The sequence below is a fragment of the Huiozyma naganishii genome, chromosome 2 (genome assembly GCF_000348985.1).
Source record: "Huiozyma naganishii CBS 8797 chromosome 2, complete genome".
Taxonomy (NCBI): domain Eukaryota; kingdom Fungi; phylum Ascomycota; class Saccharomycetes; order Saccharomycetales; family Saccharomycetaceae; genus Huiozyma; species Huiozyma naganishii.
In genome coordinates, this window is record NC_035923.1 from 758,705 (window position 1) to 780,354 (window position 21,650).

The following is a 21,650-nucleotide window of genomic DNA, read 5'->3' on the forward strand; positions in this document are numbered from 1 at the left end:
TTTAGATGTAATTGTGTAGTATTATTTACATGCCCGCTCCCTTCTTGCGTCCCTGTATCAGACTGGAGAGGCAAATCCGAATAACAGCAGTTGAGAGGCAAATCCGGTCCCCCACTGCTTCATCCATTGGTCTTTGTTTTTGTACTCCCATTCTTCGACAACTTTGGTCAGATCTACGTACAGTTCCATGCTCAGTTGATCATATATGCCCGTCTCTTGAAATATCATTTTCTCTTCTAGATCTTTAACATTCTTCACAATCCTACAACGTAGGGACAACTCGTTTGACGGAATGTTTGCCGAGCCAAACTGTGTTGACTGCCCTGTCGAATCATCCACGGAATCGTTAAATTTTATGATCGACCTTTGGTTGGAGTCGTCAAAGTTAACTGAGGAAGATGCATTTTTCTTACCACTATTGGGTGTTGATTGAATCACCGTTATGTTTGGGTACGATTTGCGCCTTCTTATCGATATATTTGGAGTCTCGTTCCCAATGTGATATCTGTTGTCGTTGGCGGCTCCATCTTCTGGTGGGTTGGAATCTTTCGTCGCTTTATGCGCCGTTTGTGACAACGCTCTTTGCAAGTTCACGTACGATACGACAGGTTTCAATTCCTCTAGGGATACTATTGATTCACCAGTAGACAACTTCGGCGCATGTGCTGGTAGTATAGCCTTTAGATCTTTAAATCTAAACTTCAAGTCGATGACAATATATTTTTCCTCGTTACCCTTAAACGCGGAGTCCGACGTGTCAGCCAACCCACGAGGCAACATAATGTCCGCGATAATGTCGACGTTACCTTCATCAATCCAATTAAACGCCTTCGTCTGGTAAATGCCCAAATCTTTAACGCTTATGGAGTTCAACCTCAGTCTTGTTATCCTTTGCAAAGATGAGTTGTCATCCTCTAGCGAATTCAAAAGTGGTAACTTATTTTGCCTTTTGTGAAAAGTAAACAGCGAGTTATTGATCGAGCCGGTGATGACGTTGGCGTTCAAAAAATCTATTATCATTCGGTTCAGCCTCAGTTTCGGTATTTCTAAATTGAACAGTGCAATCTTGTAGCAAGTCGGGGTCTCGGAACCGGGGAAGCTTTCCTTGACGTTTATATTCGAGTCAGAAACGACGATCTTATTGAGTTCGTAATGTGGGTTCGAAAACCACTCTATGAGTAAAGCGTTGCGGTTTTCGTCATCCCTTTGGTAGTTTATATTGGCGTCACCCCTCATACCGAGAATCTTAATATCATTTAGAAGACCATTGCCAAAGAGCCATTTCTTTAGCGACAAGTTCATTTCAATTTGGTGGAATTTTAAATCGAACGATAACACTGCGCTAGATTTTCCATCGTCGACGCTCTTCAATTCCACGCTGTTGAACCGTATGAACCCATTTTGCCATTCTGGGATCGATGCATCCTTGAATTTAATATCTATACCGTCCAGAAAGTAGTTCAATAATTTACCAACAGTTTGTCCGACCAACTCCTTGGCGAACACTGTATTAAACCCCAATAAAAGAATAGAAACCACTGTAGTGGTCTTCAAAATCAGCCATACCAGCTGTGAGATGAGCAGCCAGGAAAACAAAGTACCAAGCTCGTTCTTAGAAAACGGCCTCTCTTTGTTCCTGATCAGTATCCATTTAACATTCGCCTTGAGTTTCTGCAACACAGTGGCCCCGTTGATATCCGGCTGACTGCGTTTGAGCAACGGCGAATTATTATCCGTCAGCACTTTCTTCTTCACCTCACCAAAACAGCGTGAAGTCGAACTGAACATTCTTGCCGGCTGGATAATCCGAGAGCTCTCCCTGCAGCCCACTGGACTGGAACGTCGGATAGCACCAGTGACACTTGTTCTGTATAGGGTTCTCCATGGCACCGCTGAGCACCGCATCACGGAAGATATACTGTTGGTGTATGTCCTACATGCATTTAACATCACAGTGATTTACCACAACACTGCTTTCTGCCCAACTTGTGTGATATAAATCCAACGATGACTATTCGTCTCCGTTTCTCTCTAAAAGGTTGATCAATATATAATAAAAATTTAAAATTCCACCAAAATTGACAGTTTCTTATTTGGCAAAGAATTCACTCGCTGCTGAAGGGCGAACAGTAGTAATAGACGTCCAACAAAGCTTATGTGCAACTGTGTTCCGGTAGTGTATAAGGCGTGTGGGTATTCCCATCCAACGTTACAAGAGAAAGAAAAAAATAAATCGGGGCATACTGGGAATTGAACCCAGGGCCTCTCACATGTTTGAGTTTTGTTTCCTAAGTTTGCTTAAGAATCGCCCAAAGCGAGAATCATACCACTAGACCACACGCCCTCCGATTTGAATGCTGAAAACATAAAAGCAGTAAAGCAAGTAATAAAAGAGAATGAGTCTTAAAGAGGAATGTAGGTTTCCCTGTTTTTTACAATTAAGAGCACTTCCAACTGCTAGAAGAAGGAAAATCGGAAATTGCCAAAACGTTTTGATCTGTTGAAGATGCAGTGCGATGGAAGGATTACCACTGAGTTGCCCCACGGTGTTCTGAAGTAAGAAAGGCGCGTTGTATTTGGGCACTCCCACAAACAAAGTTTACGGACCTTTGGTATTGCATACAGTACATATAATTAACAACATGGCACTTGTCTATACCCCTTGTTCTACAGGACTTCCTGAGCAATTTGAACCTGAGAATTGTTACAGAAAATATTTCTTCACAAACAGCACTAACGAGATAAATTATTTTCCAATACCCAAGGCACACATTAAGACACTACACACATTGCAACCAACAAAGTAAAGCTAGATCCAGTTGGCTTCCTGGCTCCTCTGGGATTTCACTTCTTGTCATCCCTAGTTTGAAGCTGTAAGGAACCATGACAGAAAAAGAAAAAACATGGCAACCTTTTGAGAATCTGTTTAAACGTACAACCAAAATCCCGTCACTCCTATCCTTCAATAGAAAATTCCCAAGTGCATTCAATAAGCATCTCCGAACACACGTCTTTAGGCGTTTCCCTACACTCAATACAAAAAAATCAAACGGGAAAAAACAGGAAAAAACCCACCACTACAGTTCCGCGAAGTGCTCTAAACACTGAGACGCGGCTTGCATTTGTGGTTTGCCAGCTCATATTATTCACGATCGGACCGGCTTCGCCGATGAAGAAAGCTGTTTCTTTGAATGATATTCTTACAGGGAATACGAAGAGACCAAAAAATAACGAGGTCAGCTCGCATGTTGTTCCAGAAGAGATAGACCTGGTTCAAAGCAGCGATGTTGACGATTCGCTCATAGAGGAGACACCAGCGATGTCAACTTCGAAGGAATCGATAGGTGAATTCCCGCAAATTCTAAAGCCCAAAATACTCCCCATTGGCGAAAGAGCGAGCAATGCTTCTATTAAAAGTTTTTTGATGCAGAGGAAACCTCCAAAAGATGCCCCGGATAAGGATCAGGTTGTGATTTCTTTGGAAGATGATATTAAGGTCAACGACATAGAAGAGATCATTGAAACATCAGAGGAGCAATTCAACAAAGTGACCAATCCCATAAAACTGACCGATCCGCAGAACTTTAAGAAAACTAAGCTAAAGAATCTTTTCGATAATTTTAAGAAACCTGTAACAACAAATGCCCTAACTGGTGAAGAATCTACAAACGTAGAAAACTCAATCGGATCTGCAAATACACCGCTGGAACGGTTCAGCGAGGTCTCAAAATTGAAGCAATTGGATGCGCCGTTGCCAACTGTTCAGTTAATCCAACCGACCGGATTTGAATATTCCAAAGAAACCGCTGCAATACCGCTAAAAGGGAAAATTGAAAGTATTCACAATTTTGAGTTTTTACCCCAGGATTATAAAGCATTAAACGTATCAGATACGGAGAACAAACGGGAGAGGAAAGAATTCTCTTACTCCATAAAACATTCAGGAAGTACATCGCTCTGGCCAGAATTGTTTAAGCCTAAAACCGCCTCAGAAGTAATGCTCGAACCTTCTTTGAAAAAAAGTCTCCAGAGATGGATCGATGATGCTTTTTCCAGACTAAAGAGACTGACAACGCGAAAGAAGTTGTTCAGCACCCAGCAGGAAGCTGACAAAGATTTTATAGAATTTGATGGATTCATAATACCAGATGATATGACGGAAGAAGAAGCCGCTATGGAACAATCTGGCAGTTACGAGGACTTTGTTCCCGTGATGATATTGCATGGTGATGGTGTTGGCAAAAATACCTTACTCTCAACTATAATGAAGGAACGAGGTGGTCAGATATTAGAGATAAATAGTACGCAAAACCGCAGTAAGAAGGAACTATTGGACAAAATGCTGGAATACTGTACCTCACATTACGTCAAGGATAAATCAACCGAGGGAATCATTCTCTTTGATGATGTTGACATACTGTTCAAAGAGCACGATAAGGGATTTTGGATGATGGTTGAAAACGTTTTGATGAAATCCAGGAAACCAGTCATAATTACGTGTAGAGATATCAATTTTATCCCCACTTCACTTACAGAGATCTGTGAACAAGAGGGCAGCTGCTTCCATGCCAAAAAAGTAGCTACAAAAACAGTTGTTGCATTTTTAGAGAAATATTGCAAAACTCTCGATTTACAATTGGAACAACCTGTTCTTCAACGAATAGTGGAGTCCAACAATAAGGATATCAGGAAATGCCTGATAGAATTGCAGTTCTGGTTATCTTCTGGTAGTAGGATAACGTTACCGTACGTGGGCGCGGGCACCACAAGGAATGATCTCATTTGCGAGAGAGTCCCCGAATACTTGAAATACCTAGAATTGATGTCGCATTCAGATATAATGGGGTCACACACTTATAACCGGTCCCAATTCAACCAAGACGCGGACGTAACGCTGATGACTTCTGTGGCAAAGGAAAAGCTGAACACGCTGGTAGAGGATTCCGTTCGCCTAGCCAACGATTTCATACTTGATTACAGATTACATCTCACAGACGACCTGCACGATTTTTTACTCCCCTTCGAGGTTAATATCGCTTCGCATCTCGTGTCTCAGTTGCAGGAGCATTGCTCTGAACTAAACCACCGTGGGTACACGAGCACGAAATACCATCGCATGATCCAACGAAGTGTACGCTTTTTACGCTCTCGGATCACCAACCACTACAATTCGAAAAGCTTCAGAAAGACCAGGAATTCTCGGAGGATACGCGAGATACTAGATAATTTCAGAGGCAATACGGATTCTGCTGCAACTGCCGACGACGAGGACAATACAGTTGAATTTGATTTTGCGACCACTGCCAGAGACCACATCGCTGAGGAGGTAAACCCGTACGTTCTACACTTGGCGAACTACGACCTAGAGGCCAAGCGTTTCAATAAACAGAGCTTTTCCGAGTATGTGAGTACACTCTGCGAAGAGGACCATTTCGGTGCGGCGAAGGAGATGGTCGACAACGGCATGTTCAGGTCTGTATGGTTCCAGGGCAACCCAGAGGGAGTAATAAACAGCTGGAAATAATGCGCTGTAACTACGCTCAAACCCATTTTACAAAGAATGGCATACACTACCGACCATGACACTGACACGGACATACCCATATATACACCGATATAATAGCGACCGTTGACAGTTGAAGCTCTCGATTCTAACGGTTTCTCTCTTTTCTTGATCAATTTTTTTTCCAGTTCATTTCAACGAGAGTTGGATATAAGACGATTATTGTCGGGACTCGCAAGTCCGTTGTGATGACTGTTGAAAATCTGTAGTCGTCTTGGACGTGCTACTGAAATTGCTTAAAAATAATTTGTTGGACTGTTCTTACAGACACCATACTTGCTACAATACCGTTCTGGGGAGCAGAAAGAAAGGTGAATACAGCACCTGAGGAGAAATGAGTAAAGGTATTGCCGAGGTGACAGAAAACCCAGAGCGAATTGCTGTGGAGCTTGATGCCAGTGTTACGCTGTGCAAGAACCGGATTGTCATCGGGGAGGCAGGACTGACCAAGAAAGGTGCTGAAAGGTCTGCCCTCATAATATTGAACCAGAGGATCAGCCTTGGGGAGCTGTTCCTAGCTGCATGGTCAGCCAAAACAATCAGGATTTGCGCTGATGGCGGTGCGAACCGTCTTTACGAATTCTTTGAGGGGTACGACGTGACTCTGAGGCAGAATTACATACCGGATTACATTATCGGTGACCTGGATTCCTTGAAACCAGATGTGAAAAGTTACTACGCGAGCAAGGGGGCCACCATAATATGTCAGAACAGCCAATACTCAACAGACTTCACCAAATGTATCCGACTGCTGTCTTTGCATTACAATTCGAGTACATTTCGAGATGCTGTTATGATGAAGTTGCCGGAGGTAAACCATGGTATCGAGATAGAAGACGGTATCCAGGATCTGTACAACGACATGCTCAAGAAATATACAACAGATATACTGCCGATAGAAGTTCTGGCGATTAACGCGATTGGCGGAAGGTTCGATCAAACAATTCACTCCATCACACAACTATACAAATTACGTTCCACGGACCCGTACCTCAAACTGGTATATTTAACGGATACCGATATTATTTTACTGATACCTGGAGGTGGCACTTTGCTTAGTTACGACTCCGAATTTAGAGACTCCTGCATTGGCAACTGCGGGTTGTTGCCGATTGGCGTTCCAACCACCATACTCGAAACCAGGGGCCTTAAATGGGACGTGAGAAACTGGGACACGAGTATCGTCACAGGGAATGTCAGTTCGAGCAACAGGTTGGCCGGCAGGAAGCGGTGCTACCTGAACGCCGGGGATGACTTCGTTCTAAACCTCGAGATCTTCCCGGAGAAGCTGGCCTGCTACATAAAGCAGAGTACACGGAAATTGGATCCCCCAAGAATATAGATACTATATAGAACGAACACTATAATGTAAAGATACCAGCACCGGACGATACCTCGTCGTCATTGATACAAACAAATCCCCGTTTGTGACAGCACTCGTCATCAAAAGTACTAGTCACCGTGTACAACACTATTATTTTTCTATGAACAGAAAACTTTAAGCGTTGTAAACATAATTCATAATACTGGATCAAGTGAGACAGTGTGTCATTAGTGGAATCCCGGTTACCTCTGTTTCCCAGGGGTTTCTTTGAAAGGAATAAACACAGCAAGAGACAAACACTCAGAAGTTGCCAATGTCTGACGGGTACATTTACCAGCCTACGGATATCGTCTTGGCGAAAGTGAAGGGCTACCCAGCGTGGCCCGCCATGATTATACCGACGGAATTGATCCCGCCGAACGTGCTGAAGACCAATTCGCATCTGAAGAGCAGCGATTCTGAGGATTCAGATTCCGATGAGTCTATAAAATACTCGAAGCTGCTGAAGTTCAAGAAGTTCAAGACGTCGCAGGATGCGTACTGCGTGAAGTTTTTGAAGGATGACTCGTACCGCTGGGCTAAAGCACACGAACTGCAGCTACTGACCACTGAAGATTGCGAGGAGTGGCTGAAGAAGAACAAGAGCAAGCAGAAACGACTGACGCCTGCGTACAGAATGGCAATTGCCGGATTGAGTGGCGACGCGAAGACGCCTGGCATTGACGTGTGGGAATTTGTGGAGTATGGCTCCAATGGGAAGGACGACGATGAGGAGTACGTGGAGGATGAAGAAGAGGAGAAGAAACACACCAGAAGTAGCAGGAGAGTAAAAGAACGAGCAGCTTCTGCGGAGACAACGCAGAAGAGGAGCACTCGAAAGTCCGCCAGACAACGGGCCCTGCAAGAGACTGAGCAGGAGCGACACTCGGAGACTGAAGATCTTGCCAGAGCCCGGAGGAAGAGGAAGAGGAGTACGAGAACGTCAAAGACCGCTGTAGAGGCCGAACCGCAACCGAAGAAGACGAAGGTGAAATCTGCAAAGACAAGGGCCGAGCCCAAACCCAAGGTTGAGAAGTACAATTACGAGGACGACGAGGATTGGTCAATTGTGGGGCGTGGTCCCCAAAATTACACCATTGACAGACATATTAGTCCTCTGGTTCACAAACTATCACAAAAGAAAAATCAGGACGCGCATGCTGAAACAAGATTGGACCTTACTGACAAATTATCTTCCATCAACAAACTAATGTCTGGCCTGCTGGTAAAGGACACTTTTGAAAAGGAGGATTACGAAGTAATACTGGACGAACTAGACATCTTATTAGGTGTGAAGGGAGCGAAGAACGAGTTCATAACCGTTTTTAGAAATAATGCGGAACTCTTGGTAAACTTTAGAATTCTGTTCAATTTGAAACAAGGAGGGCTAGAAGATTGCAGCTTATGGGAAGCGTTCCAAGATACATTCCAATCCATCTACGATTTCAAATACCAACCCGACACAGAACCGTGGTCCAAGGAGACAGATATTCAAATAAAACAGGAAGAAGAAGCAAATGGCGAACACGAACAACCCAATCCTGTAAAAGAAGAGACTGAAGGTAACATCGATAAGAGTAATGGAGGTCAAGACAATAATGCACAGACTGAACTGGAAGCAAATGAACAGTGAAGACCTTTCAAAGAGTCAGTTCTCACTTTTTTGGAAGCATGATATCTTGACATGACGATAGATATGTACTATAAGATGTATAAATAAATCTGACTAAGCAAATAAGCTTATGTGGTGAACATGTACCTCTATGAGCATTATTTTAATGACTTTTGATTCAGAGCCCAACATGTCGTAACACGAAAGCGGATATGCTTTACTGAAACAGGACACAAAATAAAGAATACAAAAGAGAACGAATTATTTTAGTATCTGCATTATAAAACTTCCAAGAAATGACCTATTGCTGCATACATTTCTTGCTCGAATTATGTCTTATAAAGAATAAACAAGAATCAGCCAACCGAACGCCTTCAACAGCCTCAAATATTTTCCAAAAGGAACTTTTGGTTACCCAAGACATTATTCAAGTATTTTGACAGGGGAGAGTTTGGAAATCTGGCCCCTTCAGCCATAATATGATCTGTTTGTTCTTTTTTATTTGCTAATGAATAAAAGTACCACCAAAAAACAAAATTTTCATTCAAGCGCGAGTGGTTTAGTGGTAAAATCTAACATTCCCATTGTTAGGCCCCGGGTTCGATTCCCGGCTCGCGCATTTTTTACTTTTTGCCCTACGATATTATATTATCGTACCTGTAATGCGGGAATGTTGAACCAGGGACCTCATGTACTTGTCTCTCTTTTCTTCTGGGCTCAGTGTACTCATATTTTACTCAAATAATCTGTCATTCTTCTTACCTTCTACATAACAGCTCATCTACGAGAGACTAGCACACTAGTCTCTCTTTCTATACGCGCGGTTCAGAAGTAATCACAACCTGCGTCTAGTGAAGACTTTTATGTCATTCTTTACGAAGCTTCAGTTGACGCTCAACAGGGAAGACTTGACCTTTTGAACTACTATAACAGTAATAGTGCTCTGACTTTATTGTATATGAGCAGTAGGGTAGTTGTATACAAAAGAGCGATATTAAAAGAAAAGGTTTTGAAAAAAAAAAACGGTCCCATGGGTAATCTGAGAATCACTATGTACAAATGGGATAGTACACATCTCATCCGATGAATCCCAAACTCAAGGACCCGTAGAGTATCTTCTTTTCGGGTTAGTGCCTCCACGAACCATCAATATTTACACGAAGCCTTCACTTTATAGCTGAATATAGATAAGAAGAAATAGAAAAGGGCCAAAGAGAGGAACAAATTACATATAGTGTACGTAGCATCGTTGTTGTGCAGAGTAGCTTGCTTCAAGAAGGAAGGGAAAAGAGGACGCAACAATCAGTCGCAGTATCGGTGTTAAACGTCCACTGAATCTATTCGGTCAGATGTAGGTTAAGGGAAAAGACAACAAACACGACACACGTGTAGTACCATTTCATTTCAGCTTGTTGAATTGGTCGACCAAAGCCTGCCCCAAAAAGCCAGGTGATTCCACCACTTCGATACCTATTTCTCTGAGGATTTTTTTCTTCGATTCTGCGTCTGTGCCAGACCCTTCGACAATCGCTCCCGAGTGTCCCATTCTAACACCCTTCATTTGCCCTGCAACAGTCCCCGCGATGAACGATGCAACGGGCAAAGGTTTGGATCTTGTGTTGTTAAACTCCTTCAAAAAATGAGCAGCCTCGATCTCTGCCTTCCCGCCGATTTCCCCCAGCATGATGATCCCTTCCGTTTCTGGGTGATCCAAGAACAATTTCAAAGCGTCGATGAAATCGGTACCGGGGAATGCATCCCCTCCCATCCCAATGACGAGGGACTGTCCGAGCCCATGTGTCGTGGTCTGTTGCACTGCCTCGTACGTTAACGTCCCGGACCGTGAGATAATGCCGATTTTCCCCGCTTGGAAGATCTTCGCCGGCTGGATCCCGATCCTGACCTTGTTTCTCGGGTTGATAATCCCAGGACAGTTGGGTCCAACCAACCGTGTCTTACTTTGCGTCTTGAGCATCTCTGCAATGTACAGCATGTCCTGCTGTGGGATTCCCTCCGTGATACACACCGCCAGGGGCAACTCTGCCTCGATTGCCTCCTTAATCGCAGCTGCTGCAAACGGAGGTGGGATAAAAATGGCACTCGCGGTCGCACCCGTGCTCTTCATCGCCTCACCGACCGTCGCAAACACCGGTTTCCCCATGTGTGTCTGCCCTGCCTTCTTCGGGTTTGTACCCCCAACGACGTCAGTACCGTAATCCATGGACAACTGTGCGTGGAAGGACCCTTGTTTCCCTGTGAACCCTTGCACTATCACTTTCGTGTCCTTGGGAAGCAGCAAGTTCTTGATAGTCTTGTCGTAGGGAGTCCCCTCCCGGTGGAAACACCTTCTCAATTGGGGTAAACGCAAAACACCTCTACTACTCTTCAACATAATGACCGTTGCGCGTAGATAACTAGACTAAAGCAGAGAAACACAAAGACAGAGTAAGACTAACAACCGCTCGCAGTTGGCAATCTCTGACACACCCTCCTCTACATCTCCTCCTCCTCCAACAAGACTTCCCAGAGTTTCCCATCCGCTGCCCTTTAAATACTCCATAAATCTCGAAAACAACAAATGAAACGAATTGATAGCAACGAACAGAACTTAATTGCTTCGATGTCTGGTCTCGAGGGTCTCTCTCCCATCGACCGCTACATCCGCTGCTGCTGCTGCTGTTGGTGATCTGGGTGGGGTGTGTGTGCTTCTACGTTTGGATGTACTCCAATGCAAACGGATCTTCTTCGCCGCGATGGGGTAGATATGGGAGTTTATTGTTAGATACAGGGGGAATGAGGGGGATACTAACGCTGATAATAACAGTATTCCATAAACACACGTGAGAGGTTACTAGAGGTGCAATGGAGGCTGTCCCATGGGGTCCGTTTGCCGCTGGCGGCTGCCCCAGTGCGTTTTAACCGCCCTAACGCGATGTCACTATCGACGACGATACATCGGATCCAATCTGGAGGGAAAACTGTTCAATTGGAGTTCTCTGGGGACTCACACCGTCACTGTGATCCACGTTACGGGTGGGTTACTGCTAAGGTAAGCCGTTGCGTGTAGACATTGGTTTGGGATATGGAGAGTGAATTGGGAACGACAGCTGAGGTTCCCGTTTTGGAGGAGGATGCAAACTCTGCTGCTTCTTCTTCGCAGGATCCTGGGAGGGATGATGGATTGCACGATAGTGCGCAGGAGGATGTGTCTGTGATGGACGATGATACTTCCGGCGAAGATGACGAAGAAGAGGACGATGATGATGATGATGATGAGCGGGATGACCACGTTTCGAAGAAAATGAAAGTGGGTTTGTCCAAAGTGGGGAGCCCTTCTGGATCCTCAAACAATGACGATAACAACAACGACGAGGACAAAAAGAACAATAAAAATAATAATGACGGTGCAGTAGCGGCGATGGAGACTGCTGTTGGAGATGTTCCATCTGCGACGGCGTCGCCGACTCCCTCAGTAGTAATGAACGGTGCCGCGGACGAGAAACAGGAGAAGGACTCTAAGTCAGCCGCGGGGAAGAAAGTGCCCCTGCACCTTCTTGAGAAGAGAAGACTGGGCAGGATTAAAGCTGCAGAAGAGTTTGCCAAGAAACTGAAACAGATCGGGATTGAGAAAGTCGACTCCACAACGCTCCCAAGTACGGGTGGGCTCAAACCGTTGATCGTTATCAATCAGAAAAACTACTCTTCGGACTACATACGGAAGGACGATCAGATATTTGCTTTGAGAGAGAGGAAGTTTCTGAGAAGCGCGGGTACATCCAACACCACTACTACTACCACTAATAATGGTAGCAACACTAACGGTGTTGGTTCCGCGAGTCATACCCCGGAGGTTGCAACGAGCACAATTCCAAACGAGTTTACTCTGAAAAGTGACGATATCGACTTTACAGACGCGACAACAACCATTGTCATTCAGCCTGGGTCCGAGTCCATCAAGATAGGGTTTGCGACAGACGAGACCCCGCTCGTGATACCGAACTGCGTGGCCGTACCGCACTCGGGGGAGACACCAATAGGCAACGCGGCAAATCTGACTCGCGACCAACCGGACCAGTTTCTGCAATTCAAGGAGGAACTACAGACGAGCTTCAAGGAGAGAATGAGACATTACAAGAGGAGAGTGCAACTAAGCAGCTACGACCAAGTAAATACTTTCAATGAAACGACAAAGCCAGAGATTATAGAGGACCAAAACGATCCCGCAAAGATAGCATGGAGAGGTCAACCGGACCCACAGGAGGGGAAAACCATCTACGTCGGGGACGAGGCTTTGCTCTGTTTGAGGGAGCACTACATGCATAGGAGACCATTTGGCTGCTCTGAGGGGAAATACCTGTTCAACCTTGACGAAAAACGGTACACAAGTCTCGCCGCCTTGCTGTGCGACGTGTCGCGGTTACTGGAACACGCAATTGATAAACTCTTGAAGAAGAGAGACAAGGACACAGAAAAAGACATTAAGTACAAAGCCGTGCTCGTCATCCCGGACTTGTTTGAAAAAAGCCACGTAGAGACGATGATTAGATTGCTGCTTTCAGAATTACCTTTCAATGCCGTAGCTATCGTTCAAGAATCATTGGCCACTTGCTACGGGTCCGGTATCAGTACTTCCACTTGTGTCGTAAATGTTGGCGCCACTGGTACCAAAGTTGCATGTGTTGACGAAGGTATCGTGGTGGAAAACAGCATCATTAATTTAAACTACGGTGGTGACGATATCTCTAAACTGTTTGCAGTACTGTTACTAATGAGCAATTTCCCATACCAGGAATGGGATATCGACTCAATTCCAGGACGGATGATTGCTGAACATTTGAAGAAGGAATGCCTCACGTTTCAGGACGCAGATATCACCACGCAACTGTTCAACTTTATAAAAAGAGTCCCGGGACTTCCCACGGAAAAAATCGAGTTTAAAACATTTGATGAGGTGATTCTAGCCCCACTGGCTCTGTTCTACCCAAAGATCTTTAGTCTCTTGAAGCCAAACAAGGGAAAGAACCTAACTAACCCAAAGCTGAAGTACCAGCTCCCGGATTCCAGAGATTTATTCACAAATAAAGCGAACAACTGGAAATCGTTGTCCGAAATGGACTGTGCCACCAATACCCTGTACTCCGATATGGTACAGGAGAGCGTGCTACTTGATAACTTGCTCGGTATAAATTCGAGAAGGGAAGGCCCGCCCAAGGACAGCGGCGTTGGTTCGGAAACCACCGAACTCAACCTGACCGCACTGGATAAATCTGTCATACAAAGCATTACAAATGCAACCCTTTCTCTAGAACCAGGTAAAATGGCATCCTTCTACTCGAATATACTAATCGTTGGGGGATCGTCGAACATACCAGGGTTTGACACTATTTTAAAGGACAGAATCAATATGTGGAGACCAAAGCTTATAGCGCTGGCGTCGTTCCCAAATTTTTACAACGAGCTGGTAAAGGAGATTAAGGACCTTGAGACCAGCGCTAAGACTTCGTCCGCGGCGATAGTCACCGGAGGTACTGCAACTGCTACCCCAGCGCCCGTTCTGAACGATGACGATGCTCCCAAAGAAGTCCCCGAGGTCAAAGAAACTTCCTCGGATGCGAAGGAGTATGAGTTAAATGAGAAGATTCAGAAATTGATTGAGGAGAGGCTCGAGAAGTACCTGAGCGCTATCGAAAGACAAAATGGTAACGAACATTTCATGCCTGTCTCGGTAACACCGGCACCACACAACATGAACCCGTCATTGCTACCTTGGAGGGGTGCTGGTGTCTTGGCACAGATCAAGTTGATAGAGGAGCTGTTTGTCACCAACATAGACTGGGATGTCCATGGGAGCAGGGTACTGCAGCACAAGTGTATATTCACCTACTGATCTTGTGTTTCTGTAATATGTATTTATGTACAAGTTTACCGTAATGTAAGAAGGCGCTTCGCCATGCATCATTAAAGATCTCCGTATGTGTTCATAATAATATTAAAAGAAAAAGAGGCACCGTTACTCATTTTGAGCTGCCCTAATTATAATTGAAAATACATAGAGAGAGAACCATGTTTCTCCCTTTCGCATCGTTGCACATTAAATCTTAACCTTCTTGGCGACCTGTTCGCCTTGATCATCGCCGTTTGATATATTTTCAGCATCCCTGTTACCAGCTTTAGCCTCCTCCGTTTCATTCAGCAGCATGTACACTTTACTGCTTCCAGAAGTACTGCCATTTGGAGGATGTTCCTCATTCCCCACCAGCTTTTCGTTCTTATCCAGCGACACGGAGTTTTGCGGCGTGATAATCTGTCTATCTGAAATTCCAGGGTCTGATTGCTGCATCAAGACGTTCAGCGCAGGGGAGTGCGAGCGGTGCTTTCCCCTGATGTCACTGACCTTCTCCTCGTTGATATTGGCTAAGCTGTTTCCGGTCCGAGATGAGGTGCTCCCCCTCGCGGAGTCGGTCAACGGCGACTTGCTGACGGAACTTGCCGAGCTTCTCTTTCTGCTTTCCTTTAACAGATTTTCGGGAGTTCTCGACCGTCCTTCGATGACCGAAGATATGGACACAACTGAACTTCTGCCAGAATCTTTGCTTACGGGTACTGGCCTCATGGCGATTGGAATATTATTTGTAGCGGTATTGATTGATTGAGTGGGGTGGGTATTGATTGATTGAGTGGGGTGGGTATTGATTGATTGAGTGGGGTGGGTATTGAGTTGAGGGTTCGGGTTATTTGGGTTTAACACTGGCGTCAGTGGGTCAACAAGAACGCTCATGTTCCTCTTGGTCACTAGCGCATCACCAGTAAAGTTTCTCATCTCGAATGGGTTCATCATGGGCCGTTGTGGCTCATTATATACTCCCATGTTTGGCGGTGTGAAACTGTTCGGGAAGCCTGCAACCTTGGAGGGCTGTCCACCGGGCATTGTAGCGACTGTTGAATTGGCCGCCGTAACGTTGGAGGAATTTATGCCAGGGTTTCCGCCTGGTGCAGCAAAAATAATCGGACTTCCGCCGTATTGCTGTTGATACCCCATCATCTGCTGTTCTGTCATCACCTGTTGCTGTTGTTGCTGTTGTTGTTGATGTTGCTGTGAAATAAAGTCATTATAGTACGCTTGTTGTGGTAACGTCATATTTTGTGAGTGTCTTGGCTGAGAGTTTTGTACCGACACCGATGGTACTCTCTGTGAGTTGGGGGTATTCATAATATCTTGCGAACCTTGGTTGATTTGCGGGTTTTGAAAGTTTGAGTTAGCCATGTTTATAACCTGCTGGTACGTTGGTGCGTCCGACTGGTACCTTTTAACGACGTCCGCTTTCAATTTCAGTATCTTTTTTTGGAGCGACTGTCTGGCCTTCTCCACTTCTTTGGTGTCCTTTTTCTTGTTTGGGATGGAGGCCAATTTCTGGACCAAATCTATCAGCGCGACCATGTCCCCGTTCGTCGCCTTTATGCGTTCCACAAGTTCCCAGTAACTGAGTCTCGAATGTTCCTGGAGCTCGAGCATGGAGATCTCCGCGTCGTTATTATACGTTGTCGGTGCGCCCTGCTGTGACGGCTGAAAATTCGGCAACGATTCGGACGACCGGTATGCGCGGATAGCGACCGGAGCGTTGACCTGTTGTTGTTGCTGAGGGTACATGCCATACAGTTGCTCGTTCGACGACATCCTGTGATGCTGTTGTTTCTGTTGGTAGTTTGCGTTATGTTCGTGAACATCAATTTCGTTAGAGGAGCCCACCACTTGGGCACCCGCTCCCGTCGACGGTCCCTCAAGAGAGGGTCCGCCGCCGGGGGCGTTGTTTTTGAGTTGGGGGATCGAGTTGCGCTCGGAGTGTGTGCCTCCACCGCCGGGGCCCGTGCTGCCCTGTGCCAGTGAGATGCCAGATGTGAGGATCCCCACGGGGACGTAAGCCGCTGCGGCCGCTGCGATGGCGTTCGGTGTGAGCCCTGAGGTGCTATTCCCGCTGCCCTTCCGGCTGCTCATCTGCGAGATGCTCTTCGCGGAAGAACGTCTCTTAATAAATTTCAGGCCCTCGATGTCCCCTCTCCTGAAGAGGTTCGCGCTGTGCTTGAACTCCCAAATTTTGACGGGGGAGGATGTCGCCCCAGGACCAGATTTCGTGTGGGGCTCGCTCTTAACCACAACTCCCGTGCTGGGCGAGTGAGTGTTCATATCGGGTCCACCGGGCAACGCACCGAGACTGTTATTTCTCCCGTCGTTGGAGACCGCGGCAAACGCGGCAGTGTCATTCCAGTTGGTCACTTTGTGGAACCCGTAGATGTTGAGCTGTCTGACAAAACTCGTAATGTTTGTGTGCTTGAAGTACGTGGCAAGCGTCTTGCTGAACGTTTCGTTGGGGCGGATGTAGAATGACATACCGTTCGGCGCCCACCAGATAAGGTCGCGCAGCGCATCGTCCTCTAGGATATGGTACAGTTTATGGATGAACACAGTGTTTTGCTGCGACTTTGCGGGGGCACCAGCTCCAGTACCACTAGCGGTAGTGGGCGTGTTGGACAGCCCAGAGCCCGGAGCTCCATCCGGCAAATGTTGGCCGGGCTGGCCGGCCTCCGGCCAGCCACCGGCGGCAGACCCGCCGTGCGCCTGGGTAAACTCATCCGTCGGCGTCGTCTCTTTCATAGTCAATCGAGTGGGAGAGACGGACAGCGCGTGACCGTGAGAATATATGTATGTTCGTGAGAAAAGGACTGATGATATAACCTATCTTGCGACGAAACGGCCTTCCAGAATCAGAGATCTGAGATCGGCGGTGCAACTGTTTAGGATCCACTAGTGAAATAAAACAAAAAAGGGAAGAAGGAGCAGCAAAAGGTAGCAGAAGCGGCAACAGATAGACGTGTAGCGGCAGCAGAAAACAAACAGAAGCGGGATTCGACCGCTTGTACCTTCAACAGACAGATGAGAAGTACCGTTTCGAACGTTTCTAAGAGGCCTCTTCGTCTTCTTCCTTTCCTTCGAGAAATTTTCTCGAAGGAAAAAAAAACGAGTGAAAAGTTGGAACTTTCCTATGTGACGGCTGTGATGGCGCATCGATTTGGCATATCGAGGCGTTGCTGGTGTGTGTTGTGAGCTTTGTGAGCTGCGTTGAGCTGTTTGAGGAGGTGTGTGTGCTGATTGGTTCTGGAACTTCGTTTGTTAGAGCAGAAACGGATAGAAATGGGTGAGGAACAGGACGCAGTTGCGTCTCTGGGGGAGATGGGCATCCCTGAGGATGTGGCGCTGGACGCGCTGCGGCGGGCGAATGGGAATCTTAGTGCTGCTGTTAATTATATATTCTCGAACGATATGCCGGCAGGCGAGCATGTGGAACTGCCGCAGCCAAGGGAGAGCTCGGACTTGAAACCGGGGGATTTGGACCAGGTTCTCAGAGAATCTCAGCGGACGGGTCCTCAACTGAACCAGTTGGTGCAACTCGATTCACACCCAGCTGCGGACACAAATGACGAAGACACAGGCGGCAATATTTACCTCGATGAGGACGATAACATCGAAGTGGGCTCAGTGCAGTTGAATGAAGTGTCGCCCGCGACCTCCATTCCCCCGAATAGCGATATAGGCTCGTCGCCGGACGACGGTACGGGTGACCCACCAGAGTACGGGGGTTGTAAAGTACCCGCTGCAGAAGAGGGAGCTGAACGACCCGACAGTGGTGCTGCCCCTGCCGCCGAACGCTATGCTACAAACTACCTTGTGCTGTTCGCGTTTGCAGTGGCCACGTACGCTCCCCTACAGTTTGTGCAACAGGACTTCAAGAACTTGAATTACGACGCTGAATGGTACGCGGGCGATGCCATCCAGCAACCTCTGTGCATTGTCTCCGATGTGGGTGCAGACGGTGGCTCCAGACAGATTGTGCCCGAGGAGGAGGTCACCAGCGATACGCCCGTACAACCGGAGATGCTCTGGCAGTTGCAACGGGTGATATCCGTGTGCCATTCAAAGTTATCTGAACGCTCATATGTCTCCGCGAAAGTGTTCACGAAGGTGTTCGACACGGAGGTAGAGAGTTGCATCCGCGACAGCGACCATCTGTACGAGGCACTACCGAGCTTCATCAAATCGATAATAAGAGACGCGGAAATGTGCCCTGCACAGCACTCCAACACTGACGTCAAATCCATGTTCCTGTCGAGCGCAATCCAAGACGCAGAGCAAGGCGCGGAACCAGAGGAGACGTTTCTCTTCCTGTTCCACTTCCCACCAGAGGAGTACAATGCAAACTTGTACAAGATGTTCAACGCACTGCTGTATCCGGAGGATGACACCATCGACGACAACAGCAGCGACACGGACAGCAGCAACGACACGGACGTGCAAGTGGAGGGATCCCTGAAGGAGCTTGCGCCTCTCTTGACCATAATATTCAACGAGGCGGACCCGGGACAACTCTCAGCGGGCGCACAAGACACGTGTATCAACTCGCCTCAGGGGGTTGAAGTCCCATTTAGCTTCTACCCGCAACTATACACGAGGGAGGTCAAGGAGCAGGTGGTCAAACCCATACTGCGGCAACGGAAGGCCGCACGTGCAGAGTTGAGACAATGTCTCGCGCGGATGAACCAGCTCAAGAGCTACGAGGGGAAGGGATGTTGCGCTTTTCTTGAACAGTACGCTGAAGTACTTGCAGGCAGACCTTGCGTCAGCGCAGTCCGATCTAGAACGAAGAATGAGATGAAAGAGGTTATACAGAAAGTGACCAGTATCAAGTTGCAACTGAATGAAGAAAGGGCCAAATTGAAGAAACAGTACGTCGACCTCTCAAACAAGCTTCAAAACGAGTGGAACATTTCCAACCCGGAACGCAAAGTGATTGGCGAGGCCAAGAGACTGGGACTACTGGACAAACCGCACCTTCTCTCCATGGTCGTACTCTCCCCGTACTTCTACCTCATGAGGGATTCGTCTGGCGGGTCAGATTGGACCCTGGTCCAAAGCAACTCTTACGGCACCGATGGACTCATCACCAAACATGTTACGGAGGAGAAAGTGCAGCAGTACATACGAGACTGCACCAAGACTGCGAATGACAACCCACTCATGTTCATTTACTGCCGGGAGGACTTCTTCGTGTCCCAGGAGGAGACGTGGTCTGCTATCGAGAAAAACATGGGATGTAGCGAATTCAACAAGGCGGATCAACTGTACTTGCTGACACACAGAGAGGACAGGAACGAGTAAGGGGTTGCCGAGTCGGATGATAAGTTTACTTCTTCTTTATATATATACAGTACCTATGTAGGTCGAGACTTCTAGCTAATGTAAATGATCGCAGTGATGATAGAAACTACTCCTCCTTTCTTTTCACATCGTCGCAGGATATACATAACTATACACTGCTTCGTCTTATACTTTACTTCTAGTCTCCTTCTTCACTCAGCGGGAGATTATAGGTTCTTGATCACTGCATCGGTGAAGGACGAAGTGGTAGCCGAGCCACCCAAATCGCCTGTCCTGTTCTTCGAGCTCGAGGCGATAGTGGTCAGCACTGCTCTTTCGATCCTGCTCGCTTGGTCGACCAGCCCCATATGGTTCAACATCATGACGGAGGACAACAGCAGCGCGGTAGGGTTTGCCTTGTTCTGGCCCGCGATGTCAGGGGCGGACCCGTGCACGGCTTCGAAGATCGAGATCTCGTTACCGATGTTGGCCGATGGCGTCAACCCTAGCGACCCTGCGCTCAACCCTGAGTTCAAGTCGGACAGGATGTCACCGTACAGGTTTGGACACACGGAGACCGCATCAGTGTACCCAGCAGGGTTGGACACGACGTTCAGGACGGTGTTATCGATCAGTTCCGTTTCCAATTTGATCTCTGGGTACTCTTTGCTCAACTCCTTGGCGACGTTGACGAAGAGCCCGTCGGCGAGTCTCTGGATGGTGGACTTGTGAACGACGACAACCCTTGGTCTGCCGATGGCCTTCGCGTACTCGAACGCGTACCTGATCACTCTTTCGGAGGCGTCCCTTGTGATCAGCTTTATGGATTGGACGACGCCGGGCGCGACGACGTGCTCAATCCCGGAGTACTCACCTTCCGTGTTCTCTCTGATCAGCACAAGGTCGACGTCGCTGTACGTAGTCTTGAAACCTTCGATCGATTTCGCGGGTCTCACGTTTGCAAATAGGTTGAACGTTTTCCTCAGCGTCAGATTCAAGGACCTGTGGCCCTTACCGATCGGAGTAGCAAGAGGGCCCTTCAGCGCGATCAGATTCTTGTTGATGGACGCGACCGCAGGGTCCGGGATCGTGGTCAACCCATTGACGAAGATCGGAGTCACGTCGCAGAACTCCCAATTGATGGGGACCTCCGCAGCTTTGAAGATATCCTTCACGGACTGTGAAATCTCCGGGCCAATCCCGTCACCTTCAATGAAGGAGACGTCGAACTTGCCCGTGGCAGGGTTTGGTTTCCCCGTGAATCTCCCGATCGAGGGCTGGTTCTTAACAGACGTCGCCAGGAACCGTCTAGCAGTGAAACTATTTCTTAGCAGCGAGTTTCTCAACATTGTTCCAGTGGTAGAATTATTCTAAATGTATGCAATCAGAACCGCAGCAGTGTAAACGGAAGCAATGACTTACTTTACTGAGTATTCCTCTTGTATTAGGGACAGAGGTGAACAGCCGTTCTTTTTTCCTTTACGTTTTCCACAAACGTATGTACCTCCTCTGAAACAGAAAGAAGTGAAATCGGGAACCTGTTATTGGCTAATGCGACTTGCAGAGAGTGTTGAGTTGATGTGGTTTCCAAGAAGCGTCGAGTTGCGAACAGTCAATGCACACACACACACACTATTTATATACTTGCACACATACAAGCTGCCCTCTGCCAATAGCCGTCGTTGTTCTGTGGCACGGCCTCGAGAATCACGATGATTTCTGTTTGCGAATCCCGAGATCGCGGGAAGCGAAAAGAGCAATTCCGCGATCTCGGGATTCGCAGGTGGAACCGATGAGATGAGCAGTAGTGGTAGTGGTGGACTGGACCGGCTGCGAGCATGCCCACTGGGAGCTGCTGGGGGAAGCAGCTGTTCTGTGGATTACGTATATGTGCATATATATATATATATATATATATATATAT

At 47.1% G+C, this 21,650-nt stretch overlaps 9 protein-coding genes and 2 non-coding genes across 11 annotated transcripts; 6 read left to right on the plus strand and 5 right to left on the minus strand.

The window, feature by feature from the left end:
- Positions 1–57: 57 nt before the first annotated feature.
- On the minus strand, positions 58–1,950 carry MDM32 (Mdm32p; the record flags this gene model as incomplete). The annotated part of the gene is made up of 1 exon (XM_022606381.1): positions 58–1,950. One exon carries the CDS (start codon positions 1,948–1,950, stop codon positions 58–60), a length of 1,893 nt encoding a protein of 630 aa, XP_022463082.1.
- Positions 1,951–2,235: 285 nt separating this feature from the next.
- On the minus strand, positions 2,236–2,344 carry KNAG0Btrna6P. The gene is made up of 2 exons: positions 2,308–2,344; positions 2,236–2,272 (listed from the first exon to the last, which is right to left on the minus strand). It is a non-coding gene; the product is annotated as a tRNA-Pro (tRNA).
- Positions 2,345–3,169: 825 nt separating this feature from the next.
- ELG1 (Elg1p) lies at positions 3,170–5,524 on the plus strand (the record flags this gene model as incomplete). The annotated part of the gene is made up of 1 exon (XM_022606382.1): positions 3,170–5,524. The coding sequence occupies one exon, from the start codon at positions 3,170–3,172 to the stop codon at positions 5,522–5,524; it is 2,355 nt and encodes a 784-aa protein (XP_022463083.1).
- Positions 5,525–5,897: 373 nt separating this feature from the next.
- On the plus strand, positions 5,898–6,905 carry THI80 (thiamine diphosphokinase; the record flags this gene model as incomplete). The annotated part of the gene is made up of 1 exon (XM_022606383.1): positions 5,898–6,905. The coding sequence occupies one exon, from the start codon at positions 5,898–5,900 to the stop codon at positions 6,903–6,905; it is 1,008 nt and encodes a 335-aa protein (XP_022463084.1).
- Positions 6,906–7,200: 295 nt separating this feature from the next.
- On the plus strand, positions 7,201–8,559 carry IOC4 (Ioc4p; the record flags this gene model as incomplete). Its single annotated transcript, XM_022606384.1, has 1 exon — positions 7,201–8,559. The coding sequence occupies one exon, from the start codon at positions 7,201–7,203 to the stop codon at positions 8,557–8,559; it is 1,359 nt and encodes a 452-aa protein (XP_022463085.1).
- Positions 8,560–9,086: 527 nt separating this feature from the next.
- Positions 9,087–9,157, plus strand: KNAG0Btrna12G. The gene has a single exon. It is a non-coding gene; the product is annotated as a tRNA-Gly (tRNA).
- Positions 9,158–9,937: 780 nt separating this feature from the next.
- Positions 9,938–10,930, minus strand: LSC1 (succinate--CoA ligase (GDP-forming) subunit alpha; the record flags this gene model as incomplete). Its single annotated transcript, XM_022606385.1, has 1 exon — positions 9,938–10,930. The coding sequence occupies one exon, from the start codon at positions 10,928–10,930 to the stop codon at positions 9,938–9,940; it is 993 nt and encodes a 330-aa protein (XP_022463086.1).
- A 690-nt stretch (positions 10,931–11,620) lies between these two features.
- On the plus strand, positions 11,621–14,425 carry ARP8 (Arp8p; the record flags this gene model as incomplete). Its single annotated transcript, XM_022606387.1, has 1 exon — positions 11,621–14,425. The coding sequence occupies one exon, from the start codon at positions 11,621–11,623 to the stop codon at positions 14,423–14,425; it is 2,805 nt and encodes a 934-aa protein (XP_022463087.1).
- A 204-nt stretch (positions 14,426–14,629) lies between these two features.
- SFL1 (Sfl1p) lies at positions 14,630–17,188 on the minus strand (the record flags this gene model as incomplete). The annotated part of the gene is made up of 1 exon (XM_022606388.1): positions 14,630–17,188. The coding sequence occupies one exon, from the start codon at positions 17,186–17,188 to the stop codon at positions 14,630–14,632; it is 2,559 nt and encodes an 852-aa protein (XP_022463088.1).
- Positions 17,189–17,725: 537 nt separating this feature from the next.
- RUP1 (Rup1p) lies at positions 17,726–19,747 on the plus strand (the record flags this gene model as incomplete). The annotated part of the gene is made up of 1 exon (XM_022606389.1): positions 17,726–19,747. One exon carries the CDS (start codon positions 17,726–17,728, stop codon positions 19,745–19,747), a length of 2,022 nt encoding a protein of 673 aa, XP_022463089.1.
- Positions 19,748–19,953: 206 nt separating this feature from the next.
- On the minus strand, positions 19,954–21,075 carry IDH2 (isocitrate dehydrogenase (NAD(+)) IDH2; the record flags this gene model as incomplete). The annotated part of the gene is made up of 1 exon (XM_022606390.1): positions 19,954–21,075. One exon carries the CDS (start codon positions 21,073–21,075, stop codon positions 19,954–19,956), a length of 1,122 nt encoding a protein of 373 aa, XP_022463090.1.
- Between the last annotated feature and the right edge of the window lie 575 nt (positions 21,076–21,650).